This window comes from Gracilinanus agilis, chromosome 2 (genome assembly GCF_016433145.1).
Source record: "Gracilinanus agilis isolate LMUSP501 chromosome 2, AgileGrace, whole genome shotgun sequence".
NCBI lineage: Eukaryota > Metazoa > Chordata > Mammalia > Didelphimorphia > Didelphidae > Gracilinanus > Gracilinanus agilis.
In genome coordinates this window covers 136,546,486-136,572,999 of record NC_058131.1, presented here as the reverse complement: position 1 = coordinate 136,572,999, position 26,514 = coordinate 136,546,486, and the positions used below count along the sequence as shown (strand labels likewise).

The 26,514-nt window shown below is 35.1% G+C and overlaps 1 protein-coding gene across 1 annotated transcript in view; it reads right to left on the bottom strand.

Moving 5' to 3' along the window:
• Window positions 1–26,514, bottom strand: part of MACROD2 (mono-ADP ribosylhydrolase 2) — a 2,270,665-nt gene that overhangs the window by 189,391 nt on the left and 2,054,760 nt on the right. Inside the window, exon 10 of the mRNA XM_044663418.1 lies at window positions 8,346–8,429. Within this exon, the coding sequence (XP_044519353.1) occupies window positions 8,346–8,429 (84 nt within the window). The remainder of the gene's footprint in view (window positions 1–8,345; window positions 8,430–26,514) is intronic.

Below are 26,514 nucleotides of genomic sequence, written 5' to 3'. Positions count from 1 at the left end.
ATAATGAAAGGCTTTGCTGAAATCAAATTAAAGTATTTCTCAAGCATATCCTTTATCTACTATTTATTAGGTCTACTAAAAACAATACAAAACAACCACAAAGGGCATTATCACCTTGTATCCCCAAATTCATCTATCAATCATAGCCTTCAAAACCATTTCCTTCGAGAGCATGTTATTGATTTTGGTTATATAGTTCTGGAGATTATGGTTGGTAGGCAAATGATGGGATAGATGAGATTTGATAGCAAAGACACCAGTGGTTTGAAAGTTATAATAGCCCCATATTAGCTCTAGGGTTCTCATTATACCTGTGGTGCTATTATAGAGTTGGAATCTTGTTAAGAGGAATAAGCCAGTACCTTATTATAGGATCACAAGGGAAATTTTTAAAATAAGAATTGAGTGGTACCCTTTCATGCAACTTTAATATTTCTCTCTCCATTAAAATTATGTGTTTCTTATATTTTTCATTGTTCAGAAACAGAAGCATATGGACATAACATCCCCATATGCCTTAATAGAACCTAAAATGTTTTGTCTTACGAATTAAAAATAAGAAAACAGGTAAAGTTAATTTTTTAAAGAATGAAACATAGCCAGAGTACCAGAAAACATTACAAATAACTAGTGAAATAAAACAATCATCTATTTTCTGCCAGAAAAATGGCATAACTTCTAGTAAACTAGTTACCTAAAGAAATTTTGGAAATGGCATCGCTACTGTTATTATCCCTAAAGATAATCATTTGCCCGTTCTAGAAATTTTTTGGTTTATCAGGATTCTCAAATACTTGAAGTTCCTTCCACAAGTATATCTGTACTAGAGAAGGAAGATCTTTTCCACAGGAAAAGCAAGCAGATTCATTTCAACATTCTACATTTCTTCCATCTCCATTTAAAGGGTAAAATTGTACAATTAGAAATGATATTCAAAATGATGGGTGGGAGGTACCATAAGGCCTCCAATCAAAGGGAGATTAAATTATATCCATTGTTTTGTATTCATAGAGGTAGAAGAATCTATTATAAATTTTCACAAGACTTTTTGACAAGAGCTGAAATAAAAAACAAACATTTTGACCCTTAATTATTAATTTTTTACTAATCAGCAAATCCAATAGCAAAAGACCAGATTTCCCAGGCATTAGCCTTAATCGAGTTTTGACTATTTATAGATAGATAAATATAGAGGCAGATATATATATATATATACATATATATATAGACATAGACATATATAAAAATATAGATGTACACACATATATGTAGATTTAATATTTATATGTATAAATATATTTATGTATTCATGTATATACTTTATATATGATATATAACTTGAATATTCAGATGCCTTAATGGCAGGAAAATTTATCTCTTGACTTCTGTATATCAGAAAGAAGGTTATGTTTATAATTCATAGTAACCAACTGATTACTCTGCTTCAGAAGCTGGTATACAGAATTTTATTCACATTGAATATTTGGTCACTTCTCATCTGAAAATAGTCAAGAGTACAGGGCCTGGTAGATAATAAGAGCTTAATAAATGCATTTTTGATTGCTCAAAAAGTATACAAAGACATGCACAATAGAAACAGATAATAAACACATCTGATTTTAACCTTTTTTCCCCTGAAGAATCCATGAAAATTGTTTTTGTCTTGTTTTGTTTTGTTTTTTCCATCATGACGATTCATGACTCTTTACTCCAGTCCAATGCCCTAAGCACCAGAGTTGGTTATTGAATAAGGAAAAGCTAATTCTGTGGGCCAGACTGAAAACCTTCTGCAATAGAGATCCTGCGTAGTTTGATATCAGCAAAATCCACTCTGGAGCTTAAAACTCACAGACCTCAGGCTATTTCTGCTCTGTGACTCTACAAGCATTTCACTGTCATATTATTTACTTTTTCCTTCCAGCATTTTGGGGATAGATGCCATATATGGAACTCAGGTGACTGTAAATTCATTTCAAAGCTACCTAGTAAATAAATAATAACCAATTACTCTCGAGCCCTGGAAGATTAACAGACTGAATCTGACAGCTAAGCTAAAATTAAAAACATACACACATACACACAAACACCTAACACTAGTAAAGTAGTGTGTGATAGAAATAAATGCAGAATTTGAAGTTAAAGGAGCCTGGGTTCAAATCTCAGCTCTGTTGTTTTTTGCAAGCCCTGAGCAGTTCAATTCAACAAGTATTTGTTATACGAAAAGTACTAAGTTAGTTTTTGAGTTAATAAGGCAAAGCAAAGCAAAACAAACAGAAACAAAATCTTTCTTTCCCTTTGAAGGAGTTTATAATATACTGGCAAATGACTGAAACGTCTGCACCTGTTTCCTCATTTTTAAAAATGTTGGGACTGAATTAGATGACCTCTAACTAGTCCTTTCCAGCTAAAAAATGTGTGATCCTTTGGAAAAGCCTCCCAACTAGCACCAGTGGACACTGCTGTGTGTTCCATGGAAGGAAGCCACATTTGGAACAAGCCAAAGCAGGAATAAAGTCCTATTGTGGAGGGGAGTGTTATTCACAGTGTAGCTAGGATGATTTCCCCATCTGTCATATGCTCTATCAGAGAGATTTGCAGAATAGGGACAGCTACAATCACTGTTAATCAACCCTTTCTATTCCCAAAGGAGGTATTGGAAGTATGTATATAGGAGCCTCTTGTTTAAGTAAAATCAATCAATCAAAAAGCACATATTACATGTTTAACTGTCCAGATTTAATTAGCAGAGAATGAATTCATTTTACAACATTGGAAAGCTCAAGTTTAAGGGATTTTCAGTAGACCCTTTTAAGTGGAGACATAGCAGAAGTGTAGAGCATCGATCCTTTGGTCAGTAGCATGGAGGCATTGCTAGATTGTTGGACAGAGAGTCAGGGTCATCTCATTCAAGTCCTGCCTGTTTCCTATCCTAGGAACTCCGAGCAAGTCATTTAATCTCTCAGAACAACGAGTAACTTTCTAAAACTCTTAAGTTTCAGAGCAGGTGCTGATTCCCATTGGTGGATGGAATTTCCCATATTGGACTTCCTACATCAATTAAATGCCTGGCCCCCTAGTAGTTCAACACTAATAACACATTATAAATATCAAAGCAGAAAGAAAAAAAAAAAGAAAAGAGGAGGAAAGTTTGGGAGTTTGGGGTTTGCAGGGGAAAAATTCTCTAAACACAAGAAATATTATGAGGCTTTAAAGGAGGTTAAAGAGGCATGTGTGTGTGTGTGTGTGTGTGTGTGTGTGTGTGTGTCTGTGTGTCTGTATAAACCAGAAACATTTGATAACCAAGTGGAAATCCTGGAATCAGAAACATGCTCCTGCAGAGAAATATTCTATTAAGTAATGATTCCCATCTAGCATTGGTGCCACCTAATGCTGGCCACAACTCACTATGGGAAAATTCTTACCCTTGGGGGAATAACTCTGGTTTTTAAAATGGTGCTTAATGGGGAAATGTGATAGCCTGCCCTTTATTTTTAAAATGTGATTTATATTTAGTTTTGAGGGAATCATCTATTAAGTATAGCAAAGCATTTCTGTTAGCTGCAGTGAGTGACCCCAATGCCATCCGTTCTTTCTCTGAACCTTCCCAGGGAATGAGGGAAATAATATTTATATTAGCCACTTAGAAAACAACTAGTCCAACCTCTTAGTTTTACAGTTGAAGAAACTGAGGTTCAGAGTACTTAAAAGATCATGTAGCTAGCAATAAAATGAGGATTAAAACCTTAGACTTGTGCTTCTTTACTGGGTCCAGAACTTTTTTCATTATGACATGCTTATTTGAGCAAAGTGATTTTTTTTAAACCACAAAATGCTCTATTAATATGGGCAGAGCAGAAGGCCTGTATGGTGAATTACAGAACTGAAAGGCATTGTGCCTGTTGTACAAAGCATTGGATCTCTGATCAGTCACTAATAAGCCAAAAGAGCTTGGGCAAGTTGCTTCATTGTTCTGAGCCTTGACACTGCCACTCAGTAATCAACTAATAAAGCAATAAGCATTTGGTGAGTGTTTCCTATGTGCCAGGCTTTGTGTTAAGCCCTGGGGATACAAAAGAGACCAAAGATGATCCCTGCCCTCAAGGAGTTTATAAGCTCTGAGGCTGGACTAAAGCAATAAACTAGAAAAACTTCAAATGTACCAAAATATTTATAACATCATTCGTTGTAGAAATGAATAATAAAACAAAGGGAAAAAAAAGAAAAACCCAGATGCCCATCATTGGCAAATGGCTAAATAGACTGTGGTTGTTTCAATGAATGTAATGACTGTTACTGTGCTGTAGGAAATAATGGCTATGATGAATATAGAGAACCATGGAAAGACTTAAATGAAATGGAGAACATTAAAGTAAAGAGGGCCAAGAAAACACACACATGATATAAATAGGAAGAAAAAAATAATAGAATTATCATTGTTAAGCATCACAAAAATAATCTTGGTCTATGAGGACACACTTCTCATTACACTTTTTCAAAAGTAGGGCTGGGAAATGAGTCTAGGGGTATGAATTCTTGCATATTTTGTCAGATTGCTTTCACTAAATTTTCTCTTTTTAAAAAAAATTAAAACTTTTTTTATTATAAGAAATGGGTCTCTGGGAATTACAGGGAGAAGGAACAGAAGGAGAAATTTATGAAATATAAAAATGAAAGATAGCAATAAAATTTATTAAAAATACAAAGTTGGATTAAGTGATTTCTATAGTCCTTTCTAGCTTCAATATTTTATAAAATTTATGTGTCCCAGAAAATCTCCAGTGAGTCTATTTTTCACCTTTCTGAGGACACATGCTGGTAGCTAAGGACAGATGTTAGTTTCATTAATGGTAATCTAGCACTGAGGGAGGAGCAGTGGAGAACTGAAGTGAATGGTTTATAAATAAAATAACCAAAATATCTCCACATCTCCTCTCTCTGTATCTGTCTTCTCTCTGTCTCTTTCTCTGTCTCTGTCTCTCTCTTTCTCTGTCTCTCTCTCTGTCTCTCTCTCTCTCTCTCTCTCTNAAATTAAAACTTTTTTTATTATAAGAAATGGGTCTCTGGGAATTACAGGGAGAAGGAACAGAAGGAGAAATTTATGAAATATAAAAATGAAAGATAGCAATAAAATTTATTAAAAATACAAAGTTGGATTAAGTGATTTCTATAGTCCTTTCTAGCTTCAATATTTTATAAAATTTATGTGTCCCAGAAAATCTCCAGTGAGTCTATTTTTCACCTTTCTGAGGACACATGCTGGTAGCTAAGGACAGATGTTAGTTTCATTAATGGTAATCTAGCACTGAGGGAGGAGCAGTGGAGAACTGAAGTGAATGGTTTATAAATAAAATAACCAAAATATCTCCACATCTCCTCTCTCTGTATCTGTCTTTTCTCTGTCTCTCTGCTCTCTGTCTCTGTCTCTGTCTCTGTCTCTCTCTGTCTCTCTGTCTCTCTCTCTCTCTCTCTCTCTCTCTCTCTCTCTCTCTCTCTCTCTCTCTCTCTCTCTCCTCTGTCTCTTTCTCTGTCTCCTCTCTGTCAAAGTAAGCCCAACAAAGAGGAATGACCAGCTTAGGAAAGAAAATCTCTCCACACTTGAAACAATGGCATTCCTGCAGCTCCAAGGATATAATTATGGTTTAAATGTAGTTACGATGTGAATGACATAATGCTGACCCCTCGCACTGTCTTAAAGTGAAAGAGTTTATCTTCTTAGTCTTCGTGACTCATACTGACTCTTCAGACATTGGAGTTGGACAGCTGGAGCCACAACACCAGCTCACACAGGGAAGAGGTTTCAAAAAGCAATTTACTTTGGTAGATAGTGAAGCATTTCTTTTTGGGAAAAGAGTAACATTCAGGATTGCCTGGATAATGACATAATGGGGGGAAACAGTCATCATTGGATCACCCATAAAATGAGAAGTTAAAAGGACAAAAAAGTAATGACCAATGGAAAAAAACAAAAAGAAAACTTTAAAGGATAACATATCTTTGATGTGAAGGCATGTGAAAGATGAAACTCTCCAAGGGAAGGGCAATTTAGTGTTTGTACCTGACTCCCCTTACCAACAGGAGCTCTAGAGGAACAGATCTTGCATAGAGTGCTTGTTCCTTTATAAAGCACTTCCCTCACAACAAACCCAATGTAACAGGAATTCTGGCACCCCTTTTACTGATTAGGAAACTGAAGATCACATAGAAACGGGACTCACTCACCCAAAGTCACACAGCTAGTAAGTCAGTCAGAGCTTGTACTCAATCACAGAAGATATTTTCTCCAGCTGGTTCTTCATTTCTGGTCTCTCTCCCTCCAACTCACCCTATATGCCATTGTCAGCATAATTTCCCTAATGTATAGCTTTTATCACATCATTAAACACCTGGAAAACCTTAAGAATTCCCCTATCCCTATGAAAATTCAAACTCCTCACTCTCACATTCAAAGCCAACCATTATCTATCTGCAGTTACCCTTTCAGCCTTCTCACACTGTTTTTCTCTCCCATATTATACATTCAAGTTGAATAGAAAACTTTTCCCTTTAAACACATCCTATATGTACTTGCCTCTGTTTATACTTTTTCTTATGTCTAGGATTTTGGGTGTCCTTGGGCAATCTCCTTAATCTTCATAGGCCTAAGTTCCCTCATTTGTCAAATGAGGGAATTGTCCTTTGACATCTCTTCTAGCCATCCTATGACTTCTTCTCCATCTTCCCTTTATCCTAACTCCACCTTTTAAAATCATATCTATTCTTCAAAGTTCAATTCAAATACCATTTATCTAATGAAGTTTTTCCTGATCCCTCTGGTCAGAAGCAACACCATCCTCACATAAACTCCAATAGCTCTTTGTTCAAACTTCTCTTATTCTCACATCCATTTCTGTTTTGAATTAGTTGTTGCTCGACATACAATATTTTCTATTAGTTTATAGGTCTCTTGATATAAGTACTATAGCTTATTTTTCTTTTTATCTTCCCCTAGAGATTAGTAAATATTTCTTGAATGAATATATGAATGAATAAATGAATGCATTCTTGATGTACTTAACTTTTTTAGGTAACCCCTTGGTTGTTGTTGTCATTCAGTCATGTCAGACTCTACATGACCTCATGGGATTTTCTTGGCAAAGATACTGGCATTGTTTGCCATTTCTTTCTCCAAAGCACCCTGATTTTTATAGAGTAACTGAAGCAAATAAGGGCTAAATGACTTGCCCTGGGTCCCTCAGATAATAAATGCATGAGGTCCAATTTGAACTCAGATCTTCCTGACTCCAAGACTGGAACTCTATCCACTGAACCACCTAGCTGCCTCAAACCACCTAAAATCTAATAATTTTTAGATTGTTAACCACAGACTCTTTTTCAAGGTTGTTTTTTTTAGAGGGGCATTAATCCAGTCAAGCTAAGTTTTATCACTTTTAGTTCTTCTAGATCCCTAAGCAACATCCTGTTTCTCTAAAATAATTCTTGGACTTTCAAAAAGCAAGACATTTATTTTCAAGTTCATAGGTGGAGAGGTTCTATAAAAGAGGCCTTCAAGGTCATCTAATCCAATTGCCTCATTTGAAATAAGTAGGAAACTGAGTCCCCAAAAGATGATCTGACTTGCGTAAGGGTCATACAGACAGAAAATGTCAATCTGAATTTGAACCCAGATCCTCTGACTTTCAATCCATCATTTCCACTGCCCTATGACGCCTCTCTTTGCAGAATAGAGCAAAGTTTGAACTATGCTGTTAATGCAAAACAAAATAAAAGGTTCAGCGAGAAGTATTTTCATTCTCCATTGTAATAGCCTAAATCTGGGAATATGTTCAAGAGAAGGAAAAATTATCCCAATAAGCCTATTGGCTATTGCTTAGTCATTGGCAACATGTATTGATTGTGACCTTAACTATCACACAATTTCAGACAATGCTATTTGCAAACACAACCTGCAATTTTCTACTTTGCAGAAAAAAGAAAACATATGATACTAGGAACATGACTTTTTAAAAAATTCTGCTTTTAAAAAACTCTCTTAAAAACAAAAAAATCTTTATCTCATGTTTATTTTTACACCATCTAACAATGGAGTGTATTTGTTATGGGTGTATGTATATGTGTGTTGGGTTAGTGTTGCAAACAAGTTGGAAACAATAAAAAGTGCTTATTAAATTATAGACAATTATTATCTTTGTTTTACCTACAAGCTTCTGAAGGGACACATGAGACACTAGCACTGACTGAAATTTGAGTATGTCTTGGCCAATTTAAAAAATGAAAAGGAAACCATTTTTTTCTCTTAAGTAAACAGTAGTTAGGTGGTTTTTAGGGGGAAAATGAATGGCACCTACCCTCATTAGATTCCTTCACATTTTCTGGCTTCTTTGCTTTGCTCTTCTTGGGAGGAGGAGAAAGTCCCTTTGCTTCTAGCCCCTCTGAAAGCACAAAGATTTAATAAATTATTATTGATGTATTTACCAGAAGAGTATGATATGAACAGTTTGCTTCTCTGGGATCTATTATAGCATCTTCCATTGTAATGGGCTGCATTAAACTTTGGCTGAGTAGAACTGTTTTCACTGATGAACACCAAAACAGAAATGGCAGGCTTGAGTGCCCTTGCCTTTTAGCCAGAATGAATATTTCCCACATATGTGAAATCGCACATGAAGGGTTATTATTTTTCCCATTTTTCAGTCTTTCCCATAATGATCCTTGTAAAAATCATTTTCCTCTTCAAAGAGGCATCAGTTGGCTCAAGACTTCACGAGTATTCATCTGTTACAAGTTGTCAATGTATAAATATGCATCATAGCCAAGGCTTAAAGGAGACCCAGATGATCTGGAATGCCATCCCCCTTTTTAAAAGGTCTTTATGCCATTTAACGCCCATTTATCACACTGTTCCAGGACACATTGTCCTTTTTTATTCTTTCAATTAAAACAATGTACAAATCATTCTACTTTTTTACCCTCGTATTTTAAGCATGGAGCCTAGTCCCTGGTACATTGATTTCATAACTACAGTTGTTGAAAAAGCTGATCCACATACATTTTAAATAAAGATCTTATATTGCATTGAATAATTTATTAGGAATAGAGCAAAAAGTTCTCCATTCAGGATTATTCCAAAATTTCAGTGCAGATTGGAGAAGATCCTAGCTCCCCAAAGAGCTTTGCCAGCAGAGAACAAGTTCTGGAAGATCTCTTACCAAACTAAAAAGACACCAAAGATGATTGAAGTGATGGGCCAGGGTTGGTGAAGTACTGGCACTCATGCCACCCCCAGCATGGAGGTGCTGCTCCATTCCCCCTCTTCCCTACCCCAAGGACATTTTTTGGTGTTCCCACCCCTCAGCCCAATAGTTGAAAGCAAGCACTTCCTCCCTCTACTCTCTCCAGGGATGAGGAGGGGATCACAGACAGCTTGAATTTGCCCTCTGGGCACTCAAACTGAAAACCTCCACCAGCTCTGTGATGGGCTCTATGTCTGTTGCATGACTACCACCCTACCTAATTACAGAGAGATATCTTCATAGGATCAGCCACGTCAAGTTACCATCTGTTAAGGTATAGAGAATTTATAAGCTGTCTATGTGGAGAATATTCACATTACTTAAACCGCAGATCCTTAATTAACTGAAACAAATATGTTAAGAAACAGTGTCTAATTGTTATTCTATAGGATTTAGACATTTTGAAAACCATAATTTCCTGAATAGGAAGTGAAGTTTCAGACAGAATCTCAGTTGACAGCAGATACAAAGAAAATTTTAGTTTGTCTAGGAGAAACATAGACCTTTATTTGAATATATGTAAGCCAAATTAAAAGTTGGCTAATGAAATGTTCTGAACTTTTAACAGTTCGTTAGGAAAAGGCAAAATTGTATGGTTGGATTTGGGGTTAGTGCAGTTGGGTTCAAATCCTAGCCCTATCATCTGCTACAGGTATGACCTTGTACAAGTCACTTAACTCATAGGTCTCAGTTTCCTCAACTTTAAAATGATGGGGTTAGATTAAATGGTCTCTAAGATATATGATTAAGAGCTTCCTCTATTTTTCAAGTATTTGGAAATCAAAGAGCCATAGTAATTGCAAATGTAAACCAAGTATATGTAAGCCTTTTCATAAAAATCTTTAAATTACTTTAGGTGGAATAGAAGGCATAAAGATATTAAGCAACTTTCCCTAAATTAAATGACAAGCAGGAGCCCAGAGCATATTACTCCTGCTGCATGCCCCAGATGTTCCTTTTTAGTAAAAAAGAAGCAATGTGCTGGTGATTAACAAAACATGGTCTTTTGTTTTTTCAAATAATGTCAGCTAACATTTATATAACACTCTGAGCTTTGAAAATCAATTAATCGATCAACAAACATTTTTTTTTAATTGCAGTTATATCAGCCAGGCAGTGGGGATACAAACACAAAAGAATGAAATGATTCCTCCCTACAAGGAGCTCACATTCAAAAGGAGCAAAAAGTAAATACATTGTAAGTAAATGCAGAACAATAATTTTGAGAGGGAGGGCATTAGTAGTTGGGATCAGGAATAGTTTCATGTAGAAGGTGGTGTTTAAGCTGTCTTGAAGAAAGCTATAGATCCTATGAGGTGGAGATAGGAGGGGGAGCATGACCCATACAAAGGCAAAGAAATGGGATATGGAGTGCCATGTGGGAAGAGCAGAGAGCAGTCCAGATTTTTTGGGTCACAAAGTATGGGAAGAGTGAATAATGTACAACGAGTCTGGAAACATTCATTGGAGTTCTGAGGTGCTTTAAAAGCTAAAAAGAGTTTATATTTTACCCAAGGAGTATAGGAAACTGCTTTGTATACATTTCTGAGACTTAAAAAACAAATCCTATATGGTAATTTTTCATATCCTTATTTTATATATGAGGAAACTGAGGCTCAAAGATTAAGTGACTTACTCAAGGTCACATAGCTAGTAAGCATTGTAGCTAGGTCCTGAACCTAGGCTTCTCCTGACTCTAAATGCATGACTATTTCTTTTTCCACCAGACAAAGGGACATATTCATGAAACAGAAAAGGAGAATTATTCATGGGGAATTAAAACAAAAATTATTCAAACAGAGGAATATTAAATTAATGTATTAATAATTGTCTTCCTTACAATATCTGTCTATAAGGATGCTACAATGATTGACTCAACAAATAATCCAGGAATTTCAGGACATGTATTGGGTTTTGTTTACTCCATAGACAGGAAGAACTTTTTTTCAGACTGCATGGTGTCAGCAAAGTGAAGGAAGCTAAAAGATGCTGGGAGAATTTGCTCTTTGCCTAGAGCAGCTAGAAGGCACAGTGGATAGAGTGTTGGGGCTAATGTCAAGAAAACTCATCTTTCTAAGTACAAAGCTGGCCTCAGATACTCAGTATCTGTTTGACCCTGGGCAAATCACTTAACCTTGTATGCCTCAGTTTCCTTATCTGCAAAATGAACTGGAGAAGGAAATGGCAAATCATTCCAGTGTCTTTGTCAAGAAATCCACAAATGGGGTGATGAATTCAGACATGACTGAAGACAATTGAAAAACAACTGAAGAGTGAAGGTTCATGTATTACAACTTCCATTACTTTATCTAGAATAGGTAACTATGCCTACTACTCTTGGGATACTATCTCCTAATTTAATACCTCCCTCAGAAGCTTTTTATCTTCCTCTCTCTTTTTCAAACTAAATTAATCTTTCTCATTTTCACCCAATTGTTCCAACTTAATCCCTTTCCACACAGTTCTAAGATACTCCTTTCCCCTCCCTTGGGGTTATTATGGAACTGAAATAGAATTTTCATTATTTCAGTCTACAGTCACTGGGGTATGTGTATTGGCTGTGCACAGTGCCAGGATGCTAAAATCACTGATTTTTGAAGCTATGGCTACTAAAGTTATTCCTCTCATCTATTTAAAAAGAAAGAAATAGTTTAATAGATTTGATGAGAAGTTTGACTTTTCTGACTTTCAAGCCCTTTAGGCAAGTGGTTTAGTTTTCTGTGGTTACAAGTAACATCTAAGGCTATTACTTGCTTTCCAAGGTGAAAACTCTGCCAGAGGCTACATTAGCCTTCCCCTTCCCCCAAACTGCTGTCACAAAGGAGATGGATTTTGACCCTTTGGAACAGGTTCAGCAAAAGGAGAAATGAGTTGCTTGTAGCAGCTCACTGAGAGAAGATGACTGCCTCAAAGGGGTGCATGGAATGGGCCAAAGCTGCATTTACAATCAGACAATGATTCTGGCCATTGCCTGCTGGGAAAAATGCCTCATCCATACCTGGTAGAGAGAGGAGAATTTCACAATTGTGACAATCTCTCCCATGCTAGAAAAGAAGGTGAAGCCAGAAATCAGGATTTCTCAAAAAAAAAAATTGGGTCACTTTTATAACCAAATGCCTCATTTAGGATTTTTGACTAAAGGCTAATATTTCAGGGGATATTTGACCGACATTTGTTTGGCTACCTGTGAAAGATTTCAACATTAAAACAAAATAGAGGTTTTTATCATCACATTTCTGTCCAGCCAATTTGAGAAAGAGGTAGGACGTAGATAATTATGATGGACTGTTAATTGGTCTTTAAATTATCTGTATTAATAAATATCACTCTGAACAACTCCAGAATTAACATTTTTGTATCTTGGTTTCACCATTAGCAAATGGTATTATGATCATATCACACACACAGAATTCTTTGGACAGAAATTTCAATATCAATGAATAATAACATAATACCATAGTGTTTTGTTTTAAATTTTGCAGTACATTTACTTGACATATATTATCTCATTTAAGCTTTTAAAAAACCTAATCCTGTGAAGTAAGTGTTATCTCCATTTTTCATACGTAATAAACTTGACCCTTTGAAAGCTAACCCTGGTCATCCAAAAAGTTCTGTGTTGGAGGCAGTGTTTCAGCCCAAATCATCCTAAATCCAAGACCAGCACTCTTTCTACTATGCCATAGTAGCTCAAAAGTAAAAGAAATAATTGAAGACTATTCTAAATTTTGAGTGAAGATGGAATAAATAGAAGCCCTCATGATTATGGAAGAGAGATTATCTACCCTAATTCAAAGTTCGATATTATCCATAGAAAAAATATTTTTTCTGTTCCTCGAAAGGGATAGAATAAATGAAAATTAATGTACCCCATTATGTAAGAATTTACCCCATCTATCAAACTGAACCATGGCATGTGTTATTTCACACATAACTATAGCTTTAGCTGTCATTTCTTTCTTTCTTTTTTTTTCCAGGATATTTGTAGACCTTACTTTTCTCTTTTTTTAAAATTACATGCTTACTATGGGACCATCATCAACAACAACAACAAAATTTAAATAAAAAATGAAAAAATATGTGAACATTGGTCACAGTTTGTTTAAAAATGTGAAATTATATATATATATGAAAAAATATATATACATATGTATATGCTAACATAAACATAAATCTTCTGCTTTTGAGTTCCCGTTGGATATGTTTTCCTTTGATACATTTTTCACTTGATTTTTTGAACATTTAAAAAAATGTAATCATAGTATATACTATTCTTATTCTCATTTCTTTTCTCTTCATCTCTTAATATATTTCCCATCTTATCTTTATATTTCCAATATTTGTCATTTCTAATTACATAATACAGTATATTACATTCAAATATCACAATCTACTCAGCCATTTCTTTCAATCTTTGCATTTGTGTCATTTCCAGTTATTCCAATTATACAAACCAAAATATTATCATTACAAAACAAATATCCATGAATATTTTCATACATACATAGCTCTTAAAGTATATTTCCATTTTGTTTTAAAAAAATTTACTGCTGTTCTAGCAATGTAATATTAGGCCTGTTTTTCTGTGTTCCAATAAGCATTTAATTGATCAACTTAATCAGTCTGTTTCTCTGATAACATATATTACCAGGACCATATTTAGCGAGATTGGTCCTTAGGCAGCAGACACAATCTGTTGCTATGACTTTAATCTTTCCAAAACCAAGTCTTTCCAGCTTGGTCATACTCAGTAGAACTTTTGTTCAAATGTCACACAACCCCTTGGGAAAACAGGATTATTACTATAGTATAGTATGATGAATGTTAAAGGAGACTTTTGGAGAATATTTGTGCTTTCTATACTTTTGGTGTCCCACCAGAAACCATATTTGTATCATGTTTATGCTCAGGTCTAGATCTACTGTTAGCCTCAACAGGTATAAAGGAACTTTACAGTTATCTATCATATTTAATGTATCTATACTTCTATTTATCTCTAACTTTTTTCTTATTTATTTATTCATTTATATTTTGGTTAGATTGATTTAGTTTTGAGAGGGGAGAAATTAAAGTTGTCCACTAATATTATTATTTTGTTATCTATTTCTATCTGTGACTCATTAGTTTTTCCTGTCAAACTCTGGATATCAAAATATTTGGTGTACACAGGTTCAATATTTATAATGCTTCATTATCCATTGTACTCCAACCCCAACTTAATATAATTACCTTGTTCATACCTTCCAGTAATATCCATTTTAGCCTCAATTCTGTCAGAGACCATGACTGCTACCCCTACCTTCTCTAGATTAGTTGAGGCATGGAATATTCTGCTCCAGTCCCTCACCTTCATTCTGTTTCTTACATTTTCAGTATATTTCTTATTAACAACATATTATCAGATCCTGGTTTTTCATTCATTTTACTATCTCTTTTCTTCCCATTGGTGAATTTATCCCATTCACACACAATGTTATAGTTACTAACTGTGCATTTCTGTACACTCCATTCCTCCTCACTATTTGTACCCCCAACCTTTCTTTCTGTCACATTACTCCTCAAATGTCCAATTTCCTTTGACCAGTACTTCTCCAATTCACATCCCTTCCCTCAAATCCACTCTTATCCTCTCTTCTTTTTCAAATTGGCCCATCTTTCCAAAAGTTCCTCCCTTGTCCTTTCCCCCTTATCTTTTAATCTTTATTCTATCTACCTTAAAAAATACCTTCCTTATCTCCCCAACCAGGCCCTTTTCTTGATATGAATTCAATTCTAAAAATCCTTCCTTCTCTTGTCTTTTCCTAAGAATCCTCCTTTATCAACCTCAACTTACCCCCTACCTTTGATATGGACTCCCCTCTAGGTATCCCTTCTTTTGTTATCCCCTTCCTTTCCTTTCTCTTGGTGTACCCCAGAGCCCTGAGAGTCAGCTGATTCCAGGGGTTCTCTTCTTAGATACAAGCTTCTAAATTCAGCAAACAAGGTGAGGATGCTAGTCCTGCCCCCAGGGACTGCCCTGTTGATTCTACTCTGTTTGCTCTTTTCCTGCCCCAAGGGAATACAGTGGTAGGACTGAGGCCAGAAAATCAGAAACCTTTCTCCCTAGTTATCCCTAGTTATTCAGTTTCATTTTCAACTCCTTTCTATTCCTGCCATTACCATTAACTCTATGGAGTTATTTTTGGTTATTTATGGGGGTTATTAGGAGAATGAGGGAGCTTCATGTCCTACTTCAACATCTTCCCACAGTGCAAATTGTGTTTCTTAGCTTTCACTTCTAAGAGTATAATATAAATATATAAATCAGTATCTGATGAAGTGTACAGCATCTGGTAGATGTAGTATAATAAATAAAGTATTAGTAAATGAATACCAGATTATGCAAAAATTATTATATATGAATGGATAAATCTGTTAATTCAACCCTAAACTTCTCTAATAAACTCAATCCCTATATTCCCAAATATATCCCTTGTAGTTCTATCTAGATGTATCATAAGTATCTCAAACTTGCCATGTTCAAAAATTTATCATATTTCCCTCCAAATCTTACCTTGTTTCTGCTAATTTCTGCTAAAAGAATTCATAGAAAGTAATATTATAATGGCAGAAGAGTTAAATTTCCCTGTTTTAGACTTAAATAAGTCAAACAGAAAGATAAGTAATGAGGGAAATAGGGAGGATTTGCTTGAAAAAGTAAAACTAAAAGATTTATTAAATCATCCAAATGGGACTGCTAATGTATACACATATTTCTCAGCACTACATGGGATTTTTACAAAAATTGACTATATATCAAGGAACAGAGATACTACAAAAAAATATAAAAAGAAAAAATAGAAATTACCCTTATAATCCCATCGGGAATATACTTGGAAAAACTAGTGTTTTATAAAGTGGAAATTGGATTATCAATATGTTGTAGGCCTTTATTACTTCATGCCTTGATTATTGCAATGGCTTCCTGATTAGTTTCCTTGCCTGAAATCCCTTCCCATTTTAATACAATCCCAAATCAGTTATCAAATTTATCTTCCTAAAATGTAAGTCTGATCATCTCACTTACATCCAGGTCCATATAGGAAATGATCTATTTGGCATTTAAAATCTTTCATAATCTGTCCCCTTCCTAGTTTTTCTTAATGCCACACACTTGCTCTATGATCTGATACTGTTTTTTTTTTTTTTTTGAAGTTTTTCAAACATACTACTCTATCTCTTGACTGTCCACCTGGCTTGAAATCCTCTCCTTCCACATCTTTGCCTCTTCATTTCCCTGGCTTCTTTTAAGTGTCAGCTAAGTTCCACCTTCTACAAAAATCTTTTCCAAGACCTCCTTAATCTTTGTGTCTTCCCTTTAAGACAACCCTGATTTATCCAGTATACATCCTATTTATAAACACACAAATAATTGTTGGGAAGTTTTCTAACCCTTAGAGCATGAACTCCTTGAGAGCAGATTTGAATAAACAAACAAAGCCTTTTAAAAATATATTCCTAGGGTTTAATACAGTGCCTGGCATATAGCAGACACTTAGTAAATGCTAGCTGATCCAGTGATCAAAGCTCAAGGTAGGACTCAAACTACTTATTTGGGAATTTGGCTAAAGTGAAGTCACTGAGGTTGGGAGTTAGAATTCAAACAATGCAGGGATTCTATCCCTAAACCATTTGGAGAGGTGAGATGACCTTTCCTTCCTGATATACATCCATGGGGATGGAGGGTATGATTTACTTAGATTTGTTTCAGAGGAGGAGGATCTACTTTTCTGGGAACCTACTTGAGTTAGTTGCCATTCTATCTCCAAGACATACTTGGAACACCAGAGTTTTAGGAAGGAATTTAAGGACACCCTGGCAATCCAGGACAGGATGGCATCAGGACTGATTAAAGCGGTTAATTAACCCATAGAAACTTAACTTCAAGGTACAGCAGATAGTACTACTTGAAGTCAGAAAGTCTTGAGTTCTACTAGCTGTGGAACAGAGCAAGACACTGCTGTCTCCCTCTATTTCTTTTTATCTAAGCTGGAGATAATATTACTTCCCAGGGTGTTACAAGGATAAAATGAGGTATTTTTAATGCTCTATAGTAATGTTAAATATCATTTTATTCAAAAGTTTCAATATATTCATTCAAACTTATTTATTCAAGTAGTAGGTGCTGAAGATACAAAGATAAAAAACAAATAGTCCCAGCCTTCCAGGAGCTTATACTAATGACTTTATTTTCCTCAAAAACAAAACAAAACAAAACAAAAATATCTTTTCCTCTTCACTGAGCCCTAGGGAGATTTTAAAAAAATGTGGTTTGGGAGTGGGGTCAAGGTACCCCACAGCCAAGAAGAGGAAGGAAGCAAACCCTTTTTTTCTGACTACTGCAGCTATAGTAGAGTGGCCCAATCTTTGTCTGCCCAAAATAGCAAAACAACATGTGAGCAATTTTTCAAAAGCATCCCTTCCCCTCATTGTCTTTTGAAAGGTTAGAGGGTTAATAGTTTAAAGCTTAGGGTAAAGGGATAGTGAGGAATGGATAGCTTGCTAGGGACATTGTACTTTAATGGAATGACCATTTCCTTTTGAATTTCTTAGTGCCATATGCCCTTTACATTTTTCTAGTGTGTGCTGCATGGTGGCTCCAAGGAGGAGAAATTTCTTCCTATAATAAACTTCAGTCATATTAAAAGGCCTGTTTGCTTGTTCTGTTGCCTATCATATATATCCATAAAATAACAATATTTATTGATATGATGGACATGACTAAAGTTACCAAAATCACTAGCCTGTAGCAATCCTTCTCCTGACCACTGTCATGGCCTTGTCTGACAGTACATGACCAAAGAAATACCATAGACAATTTCTGTCTTATTTCTCCTCTTCCTCTTTCTTTTCTCAGACAATCCAAACCAATCTAAAATCAATCTCACCCATTCTAAAAGCATTTATTAAAAGCCTACAACATACAAGTCATTATAGTAGGATTTAGGGACACAAGGATGAAACAAAACATAGACCCACAATGAGCCCACATCCTATTGTGAGAATATAATTTGTGTATAACTCCCCTGGCCCTGCAGGCCTGCCTTCTTAGCAAGGCACAGATGTACCTGAATTTAGGGTTACATATGCAAAAGAATCCTGTGGGACAAGAAACCAGGAAGAAAGAGGAGGAGATGATGGAGGAAAGTCAGGGTTCAAGGAGGAGAGAGTAATGGTAGGCACTAGAAGAGTATCTTTCTATTTGTGGCAATTCCTTGCAAGTCATTCCACCACTTCACAATGAATAATCAGATGAAAAAAATAAATGGTTCAAAAAACCCAATTTAAACTAGTTGCTTTGAGAAGTGGAAGTTGGAATCAGAGGTCCCAATCATAAGTAGAGTGGTGACAGAGAAAGAGTGGCTGGATCTGAAATCAGTATACTTTAATCTCATTTCCCCACTGATTGGATATTGGTATGGAGGTTCATGAGTGCAAAAACAATTGAGACACTTGGTAGCTGTTTGTAGGAGCAGTCAAAAGGAAGATCTGAATCTTTGCTTTTGAACTTTCTTCCTGGCACACTTGGACTTGGGAGGGCTTTTTTAGATAAGAAAACAGATGTTTGGCTGGTGGAGTCATACAGATTGAGTCAGACCATCTAGTAGTCATTTTTATATATGTTAGATTTTTTTTTTACTTTGTAAGTAAAAAGAATTAAAAGCATTCAATCCATGGTTGTAGGATCAACTCCTTTAACCGATGCTAATATGTGTGAAAGGAAATATAGCATGAAGGGAAGAGAGGAAGAAGAGAAAAAATAATAAACATTTTTAGAGCACCTACTATGTTCCAACACTGTGCTAAGCACTAATTTTTTTTATGAATGTTGACTCAAAATAACCCTGTGAGATAGGTTATAATCCTTACTTTATGGATGTGGCACAGAGATTAAGTTACTTGCCCAGAGTTAAATAGCTAGAAAGTCTCTGAGGTTGGATTTAGGACTTCTTGACTTCAGGCCCAGGAATCTATTCCCCCAGTTCCCTCAGACTGTGGAAACAAGCACTTTATGCCTTCCATCACAGTATGTTCATTGTGAAAAGGCTGCTAGAGATCAAGCCAGCTGTTTTCCATTTGTCCCAAAGAATTTCCTCATGCATGGTAAGTCTACCACTTCCAATTGCCACCTCATAGTCAACCTCCTTGGTAAGAAAACCTCATTGAAAGTCCTTTGTCTGCCATTTCCTTCTGGGCAAAGCATTTCCCCTAGGGGAAAGCTATAAGGACCAGGGCCAAGCATCATCAGTCTGCACCAAAGCAACCACTTTCATCTTTGCCAGCACAAGGCAACTTCCATCTCCTGCTGCCAGCCCAGTCTCCCTCTAGTCCAAAATAGAGCAAACCTCCCTTTCATTTCTGACCTCTCTTCTACTGCTCCTGTCCTTTGACAGTAGAGGAGATATGCGCTCCACTCAGTGGTGAACATTCTCAGAGTTCCTTAAATTTCTCTAATCAATAATAACTTGGAGCATTTTTCATATAGTTATTACATACATAAACTTATATGATTTTTTCATCCAAAACTGTCTGTTCACATCTTTTTAACATGGATAATTTTGATTGCATTTTGATCCAACCATTTTGGAGAGCAACCTGGAATTATGCCCAAAGAGTTATAAAACTGTTATACCTTTTCACTAAACTATTCACCCAACCCACTATTAGATTTGTTTCCTAAGGTGATTAGGGCAGAAAGGGGAAAAAAAAAACCCTATATGTTATAAAATATTTATAGCAGCTTTCTTTCTGGTGCAAAGAACTAGAAATTGAGGGAATGCCTATCAATTGGGGAATGGCTAAACAAATTATGGCATATGATTTTGATGGAATAGTGTACTGTACCATAATAAAAGATCAGCATGTTAATTAAAAAAACATGGAAAGACCTACATGAAATTTTGAAGAGTGAAGTGAAAATATTATATAAAGGAATAGAAATATAGTTTGAAGAATGACTTATGTATGTCTACTTCCAGAGAAAGAATTGATAAATATAAATAAGCAAGATACAGTTTTATATATTCATATATCTTTTAGTCAAATTATGCCCTCTCTAGGAGAAGAGAGGGAAAGAGATAGCTGGGAAATTTAATGTAACAGATGAACAAATAAATAAACCTTAAAATTAAAAAAATTAAAATGTTAAATATTCTCACTCATAACCATAACCTTTACTTCCCAGTAACTCTGATCTTTTGTAACCAAGCCTCATTCCACACTTCCCACCTGATTCCTTATTCTCTTTCCCCTCAATATTCCTACTTCAAAATTTCAACATAATTCCATCCAACCCTTCCATTGTGTCCTTTGGAATGTCTGTTCCATTGGTAACAAATTTCCTTTTATATTAAATCTTTTCCCCAATGTCAAGTCTTTTTTGTAGAATAGGTTTAGGTAAATGGCCAGGAGTGGCCCTTTGGCTAATCAATCTATCTATCTATCTATCTATCTATCTATCTATCTATCTATCTATCTATCTATCTATCTATCTATCTATCTGTCTGTTTGTCTTTCTGTCGGTCTATCTATCCATCCATTTCTTTTCTTTCCTTCCTTCCTTCCTTTGTTTTTATCTTCCTTCTTTCCTATCAGATATTTTGAAGAGAGAGACAGAGCTTATATTTAGGGGAACAAGGAAAGGTTTTCTGTAAGATACAATCTAATTTACCTGGCATTTTCATGGGTTATGCTAAACTCCTCCCCGTTTTCCCCCCACCCCTCAGGGTCATAGTAGGGAATATCATGGCTAAAGAAGCAGTATAGTCACCTTGAATATATTATCAATATCTTGATGTGGTTATTTGTTTCTACATATTTACTTTAATTGAATTGAATTAAAAATAATAGCTAGCATTTATATAGCATTTTATGGTTTGCAAAATATTTTACATATTTAATCTTGTTTGATCCTCTCTAGATCACTATTAAATAGGTGCTATTGTCATCCTCATTTTACAGATGAGGAAACTGAGTCTGAGAGGTTGCCTTGCCCAGTGTCATACAGGCAAGATTTGCACTCACATCACAGTGGATAGAGCACTGACTCCAAGCTCAGTGCTCTATCACCATGCCACCAACTGAAAGTAGTATTGATTCTCTCAGTCTATAATCAAGTTACTCACCGTTAGAAGGTATAGCATTTAGAAAACAACAGTTTCAAAAATAAACAACTGAAACCTTCAAATCTTAATATAGAACACACACTGTTTTGGAGGAAAATCTGTTTATGATCTTGTGGGATATAGCAGACAGAAGGAAGAACCTTTTATAAATGTGAGATTTGCCTCTATCACGATGGCAGACAAAGTAATTTGGTATGAACATGTGTGCTAAAGAAATCTCAGTAGACAAACTGATGATCTGTATCAGTTGGGGATGTGGAAGGAGAGGAGATGTCTACACTAGAAGTTCACTTTTCAGATAAAATCATTGTTTCTGGCCACAACAAAAAAGATGTCATCCTAAATTAATGTAGTGAGCTTAGGACCATGGATAATGGCTAAATCCCCTAATTCCAGTTGTGGAAAGCTCAGCAATAACATTTGTCAGATTTTCCTAACTTCTAGTCTATCACTCTCTCTACCATGCACCCTCAGGAAACCTATTGGGACTGAAAAAATTTATACATGATTGTCAATTAATGTCTAACAACTTCAAAGAGAGACTGCAAACATGTTGCTTATAAATAAATATTAATAACAATCCCCTTTGAATTACTTCCTAGCTTAGAGAACTATCTTTGCACAGAAATGCATGGCACTTATGTAAATCATCTTTAGTGATATAATATTCTCGCTTGCTAGCTCAAAAGGGCACTACTTTCTACTAGTAAAGGATATTTCACAGATAAACTTTGTCATAATAATTATTAACATTAGACTCTTAGAACTTAATTGATATATAAGCATATATATATGTATATATCTTGCATATATATACCCCAACACACCGAGAGGGACTACCAGAATCCTAGAGAGGGAAAGGATCTCAGAGCCATCTTGCTGTATGCATATCTGATTAAGAATTCTTTCTAAAATATTGCTGAGAAGTTATCATTCAGTTTTTGTGAGAAGACTTCTAAAGAAGACAGGATGACTATTACTCATGGCTGTCCATTTTGGAGGGTTTAAATTGTTAAGAAGTCTCTTTCTTATATCAAGCCTAATTATGTTTCTTTGCAACTCCTACCTATTATTTCTAATTAATCCTTATGGAGCCAGGAAGGTATTCTTTCAAAATCTTGAAGTCTTTTCCATGACAAATATGCCCAATTTATTCAATAAATCCTAGTAGAGTATGATCTTAAGGCCCAACACCATCATTCTGGATCCTTTGTGTTCCAACACTTTATCTACCTATCTTTGTGTCATCTGTAAAACTGATAAGTACATCTGTCATCTACAGCTTTAGCCAAGTCATTGATTAAATGTTAAGCAGCAGAGACCCAAGTTGAGATATGTGGGTCATTCCACTAGAGATAGCTGTCCAAGCTGACTTTTATCTACTAATTACTACTTTTTGTACTTGATCTTCTAACCCACCTAAATATGCTAGAATTCATATTTGTAATATGATCTGGTATACATTCTCCATTTTCCCCATAAGAATATAATAAGAGTCAAACCCTCAGCCAAAATATGATAAAATATATCTTTAGAATTTCCCCAATGTAGCTTATAAATAATCCTCTCAGAAATTAAAATGGGATTGGTCTTTTCCATAAAAACATGCTGACTTTTTGTGTTACCAATTCCTAATCATCTTCACTACTCATCTCTCTAATAATATGTTCCAGAACTTCCCAATGAATTAAACTGGCCCATATTTTACAGGCTTTGTTATAGTTCATTTTGGTAAAATTAGGACATTTACTCTTGTCCTTTTTCATCTCTTCTATTTGCCAGGATCTTTCACAGATTATTGACAGTTGCTCAGTAATGACATGTGCCGTTTCTTTTACTTGGATCTGGTGACTTGAACTCATCTAAGACAGTTAAGTGCTTATCATCTCATTACTTATTTTGGGTGCCAACTCCTTTTTAGTTCTGTTTTTTCAACCCCCAAATCATTCCGTTTGGCAGAGAAAATAGGAACAAACCAACAACAAACACCTTTTCCTTACCACTATAATCTATTACCCTGACAATGTGGTATCATGACTAGAGTACTGGATTTTCCATCAGCAAGTCAGGGATTCAAATCTTTATAATCTTACTAGTTTAGCTATTACCTCTCTGAGCCTCAGTTTCCACCTCTGTAAAAGGGAAATAATAATAGCACCTAATCCTTTGGACTGAAAAAAATATATAAAGCATTTTTCAAAAACCATATAAAAATTAGTTGTTATTTGCACAGGGTTGAATGGCAATATGTGAATAAGTGAGTTTCAACTTATGGTCCATAACATTTCTTAAAAAACAGTATGGCTATTGTTACTTAAGATTTATCCATGTTTTTGTTATAATTCTTTTTTTTTTTTTGTAGACTGGGTCTTCTTATATCAACTAGGATTGAAGTGTTATGGCCAATCATAGGCCTGACCCAAAGGCTTACCAGACATGAAGGTTTTGACTTGTTCCATTTCCAACCTGGACTGGTTCACTCCTCCCTAAGTAGCCTTTTGGGGCCTCCACTTTTAGAGACTCATCATTGGTGCCAGACTTAGGATAGACACTCAATCAACTTTGTCCCCACTGCAGTTCAGAATATCTAACAATACAGAAACTCTAACCTTTCCATTAGTAGGGATTACTTGAATGTTTCAGTATCCTTGGCTTATTGGAATTTTTAAACATCTCATATGCTTGTCTCCCTTCTCCATTAAATGGCAACTATGTAAGGGCAGAGAATACGTCTATAGTCCCAGAACCTCTGTTTCCTCATTTACAAAATAACTGGATTAAACTAGCTGGCCTCTGAGGTCTTCTCTGCTTCCATATGTCTGCTTCTATAATCCTCAGATTCCATGATCTCATCTCATTTCTCTCCTTAAAGATACACTAATCATTGGATAATTAGTAAATATTTTTGCTTAAAAGTAGGGAAAGCAGTTATAGTGGAACATTTTATAATTTTAATTGTTAATTAAAATTCATTTGTTCAAATATAGTATACTCATAAAAATAGTAATAATCTGAGTTTGAAAATAATAAGAATTTATAGATGAAAAGAATTCTCTTTAAACTGTTACATTTTTAAAAGAGAATTTTATTCTATGATTTTATAATTTGTATTGTATTCAGTAACAAATTTGTCAGAAGTTTAAAGCTTTGATAATGATGCATATTTTTACTTCCTACATTGATTTCTATGAATAAAGAAAAAATAATAGAGGAATTTCCTGGAAGAATAATTTGCTAACTGAATAACTATTTAAGTTGTACAAAGCAAACTATTCACAGTTTCTTCTCTGAATTTGATAAAATATTCAGATAATTCTCTTTTTCTAGCTCCCTATAAAGGCTCCACAATAATGCACCATCTGGAGCCATAGAAAGAGGGAATACTGTTCTTTTCATGCTTTTTAAGAAAAGAGAAAAATTCTCTCCTGTCTGTATGAATTTACAGGATTCCAGTGGATTGTATAATCAGTCTTAATGCTTCTTAAGAAAAAAGTTCTCCTAAGGCACAAATTCTACTTAAAACCTGCGAACTATTAAATTTATTTCTAACATTATGATATAAATGCTAATAAAATTTAAAGCAGATGATACTAAACAATACATAGCACTTTTACTTTATGCACAGAGAATTAATGAAATCTACCTTGACTCACAAAATTGATATTATATATTACTATCTATCATGAATTATGTATATGCAAGTAAGTTTCTGGTAGAAGTTTTGGTAAAGAGCTCAGCACAGGGAATCAAAAACCAGTAAGACAATTGACAACGAAATGACAGTTGACTGAAAGCATTGGCTCATGCCACTCGAAATTCATCAGCTGTTAGAAGACTCATATCTGGAAGTGGGATTGATGAAGCATAGGTGTGTGGCTGCTGGCCTTTTAAACAGTTCTTACAGCTTCATATTTCTTAGTGAGAAGGCAAAAATGGAGGGGGTGTGGAAAGTTGTTACCCAAAATGGTATAAATACTATTTCAAAATAGAGAACAATCCATCAGATTGGATTGTTTTGTGTATTCAAAAAAAATATATATATATATTTTTTTGAGAAAATCCCCTTATGGGAATAGAGATGAATCACACAAAGGCAAAAGCTCCCTTTTCATCAAAGGGAATCTCTTTGATGTCAGCTGAAGTAATAAAAGCCATTTTTATATACCAAAACACTCTAGGTAGGATTATTCTGAAGAGCCCTTTTCTCTTTGGTTCTATACAAAATGTCTAAAGATAATAAACATTCTTAGGTTGTTTAAGGATCCATGTCCTAAACTCAATTAATTCACTACCAGTCATGGGATTCTACTAAAGGAAACTGTAAAGTACAGAAGATTGGGACCTAGAAATGTGTGAATTGATAGGAGCACAGAAGAGCACTACCAAGCTCTCCTGGAAGAAAAGAATGAATGTCATGGGATAGTCTTCAGGGATTCTGAGGTTTCTAATAAGTCATTTTCAGCCATTTGGGGAGATAATTAATCTGAATAATCATTATCTTTAATCAGGAAATGTGCACACTGAAAAAGAAATTATTTGATAAGGATCATACTTATTGTGGATCATTAGAGGTTATATAGTCTAATTCCCTTGTTTTACTTATTATTGGGGAAAAAAATCAATTTGTCCCATCTTATAGTTAGTAAGTAGCACAGTCAAAATTCAAACCGATGTTCTCTGACTAAATCAAACACTCTTCCCACTACACCCTTCTTAAATCCTAGAGATCTCCAAAGATCTTGGGAGCTATTTTTAACTCCAGTACCTAGAACTTTTATCTCTCATAAAAAAATCTTTTAGAGAGTACCTCTTAATTATAGTACCTCCCTTCTCTTAATTATTTCCTTTTTTATACTGTATATGTCTTTTTTTTGTTCATATTCTTTTGCTTGTTGCCTCCCCCACTAGACTGTTAGCTATACATCTGAAATTATAAGTGTACACATATACATATTCTTACATAGATGTATATATATACATTTGATATATAATATAGGGAGGAAGGGAGAGAGAGAGAGAGAAAGAGAGAGAGAGAGAAAGAGAGAGAGAGAGAGAGAGAG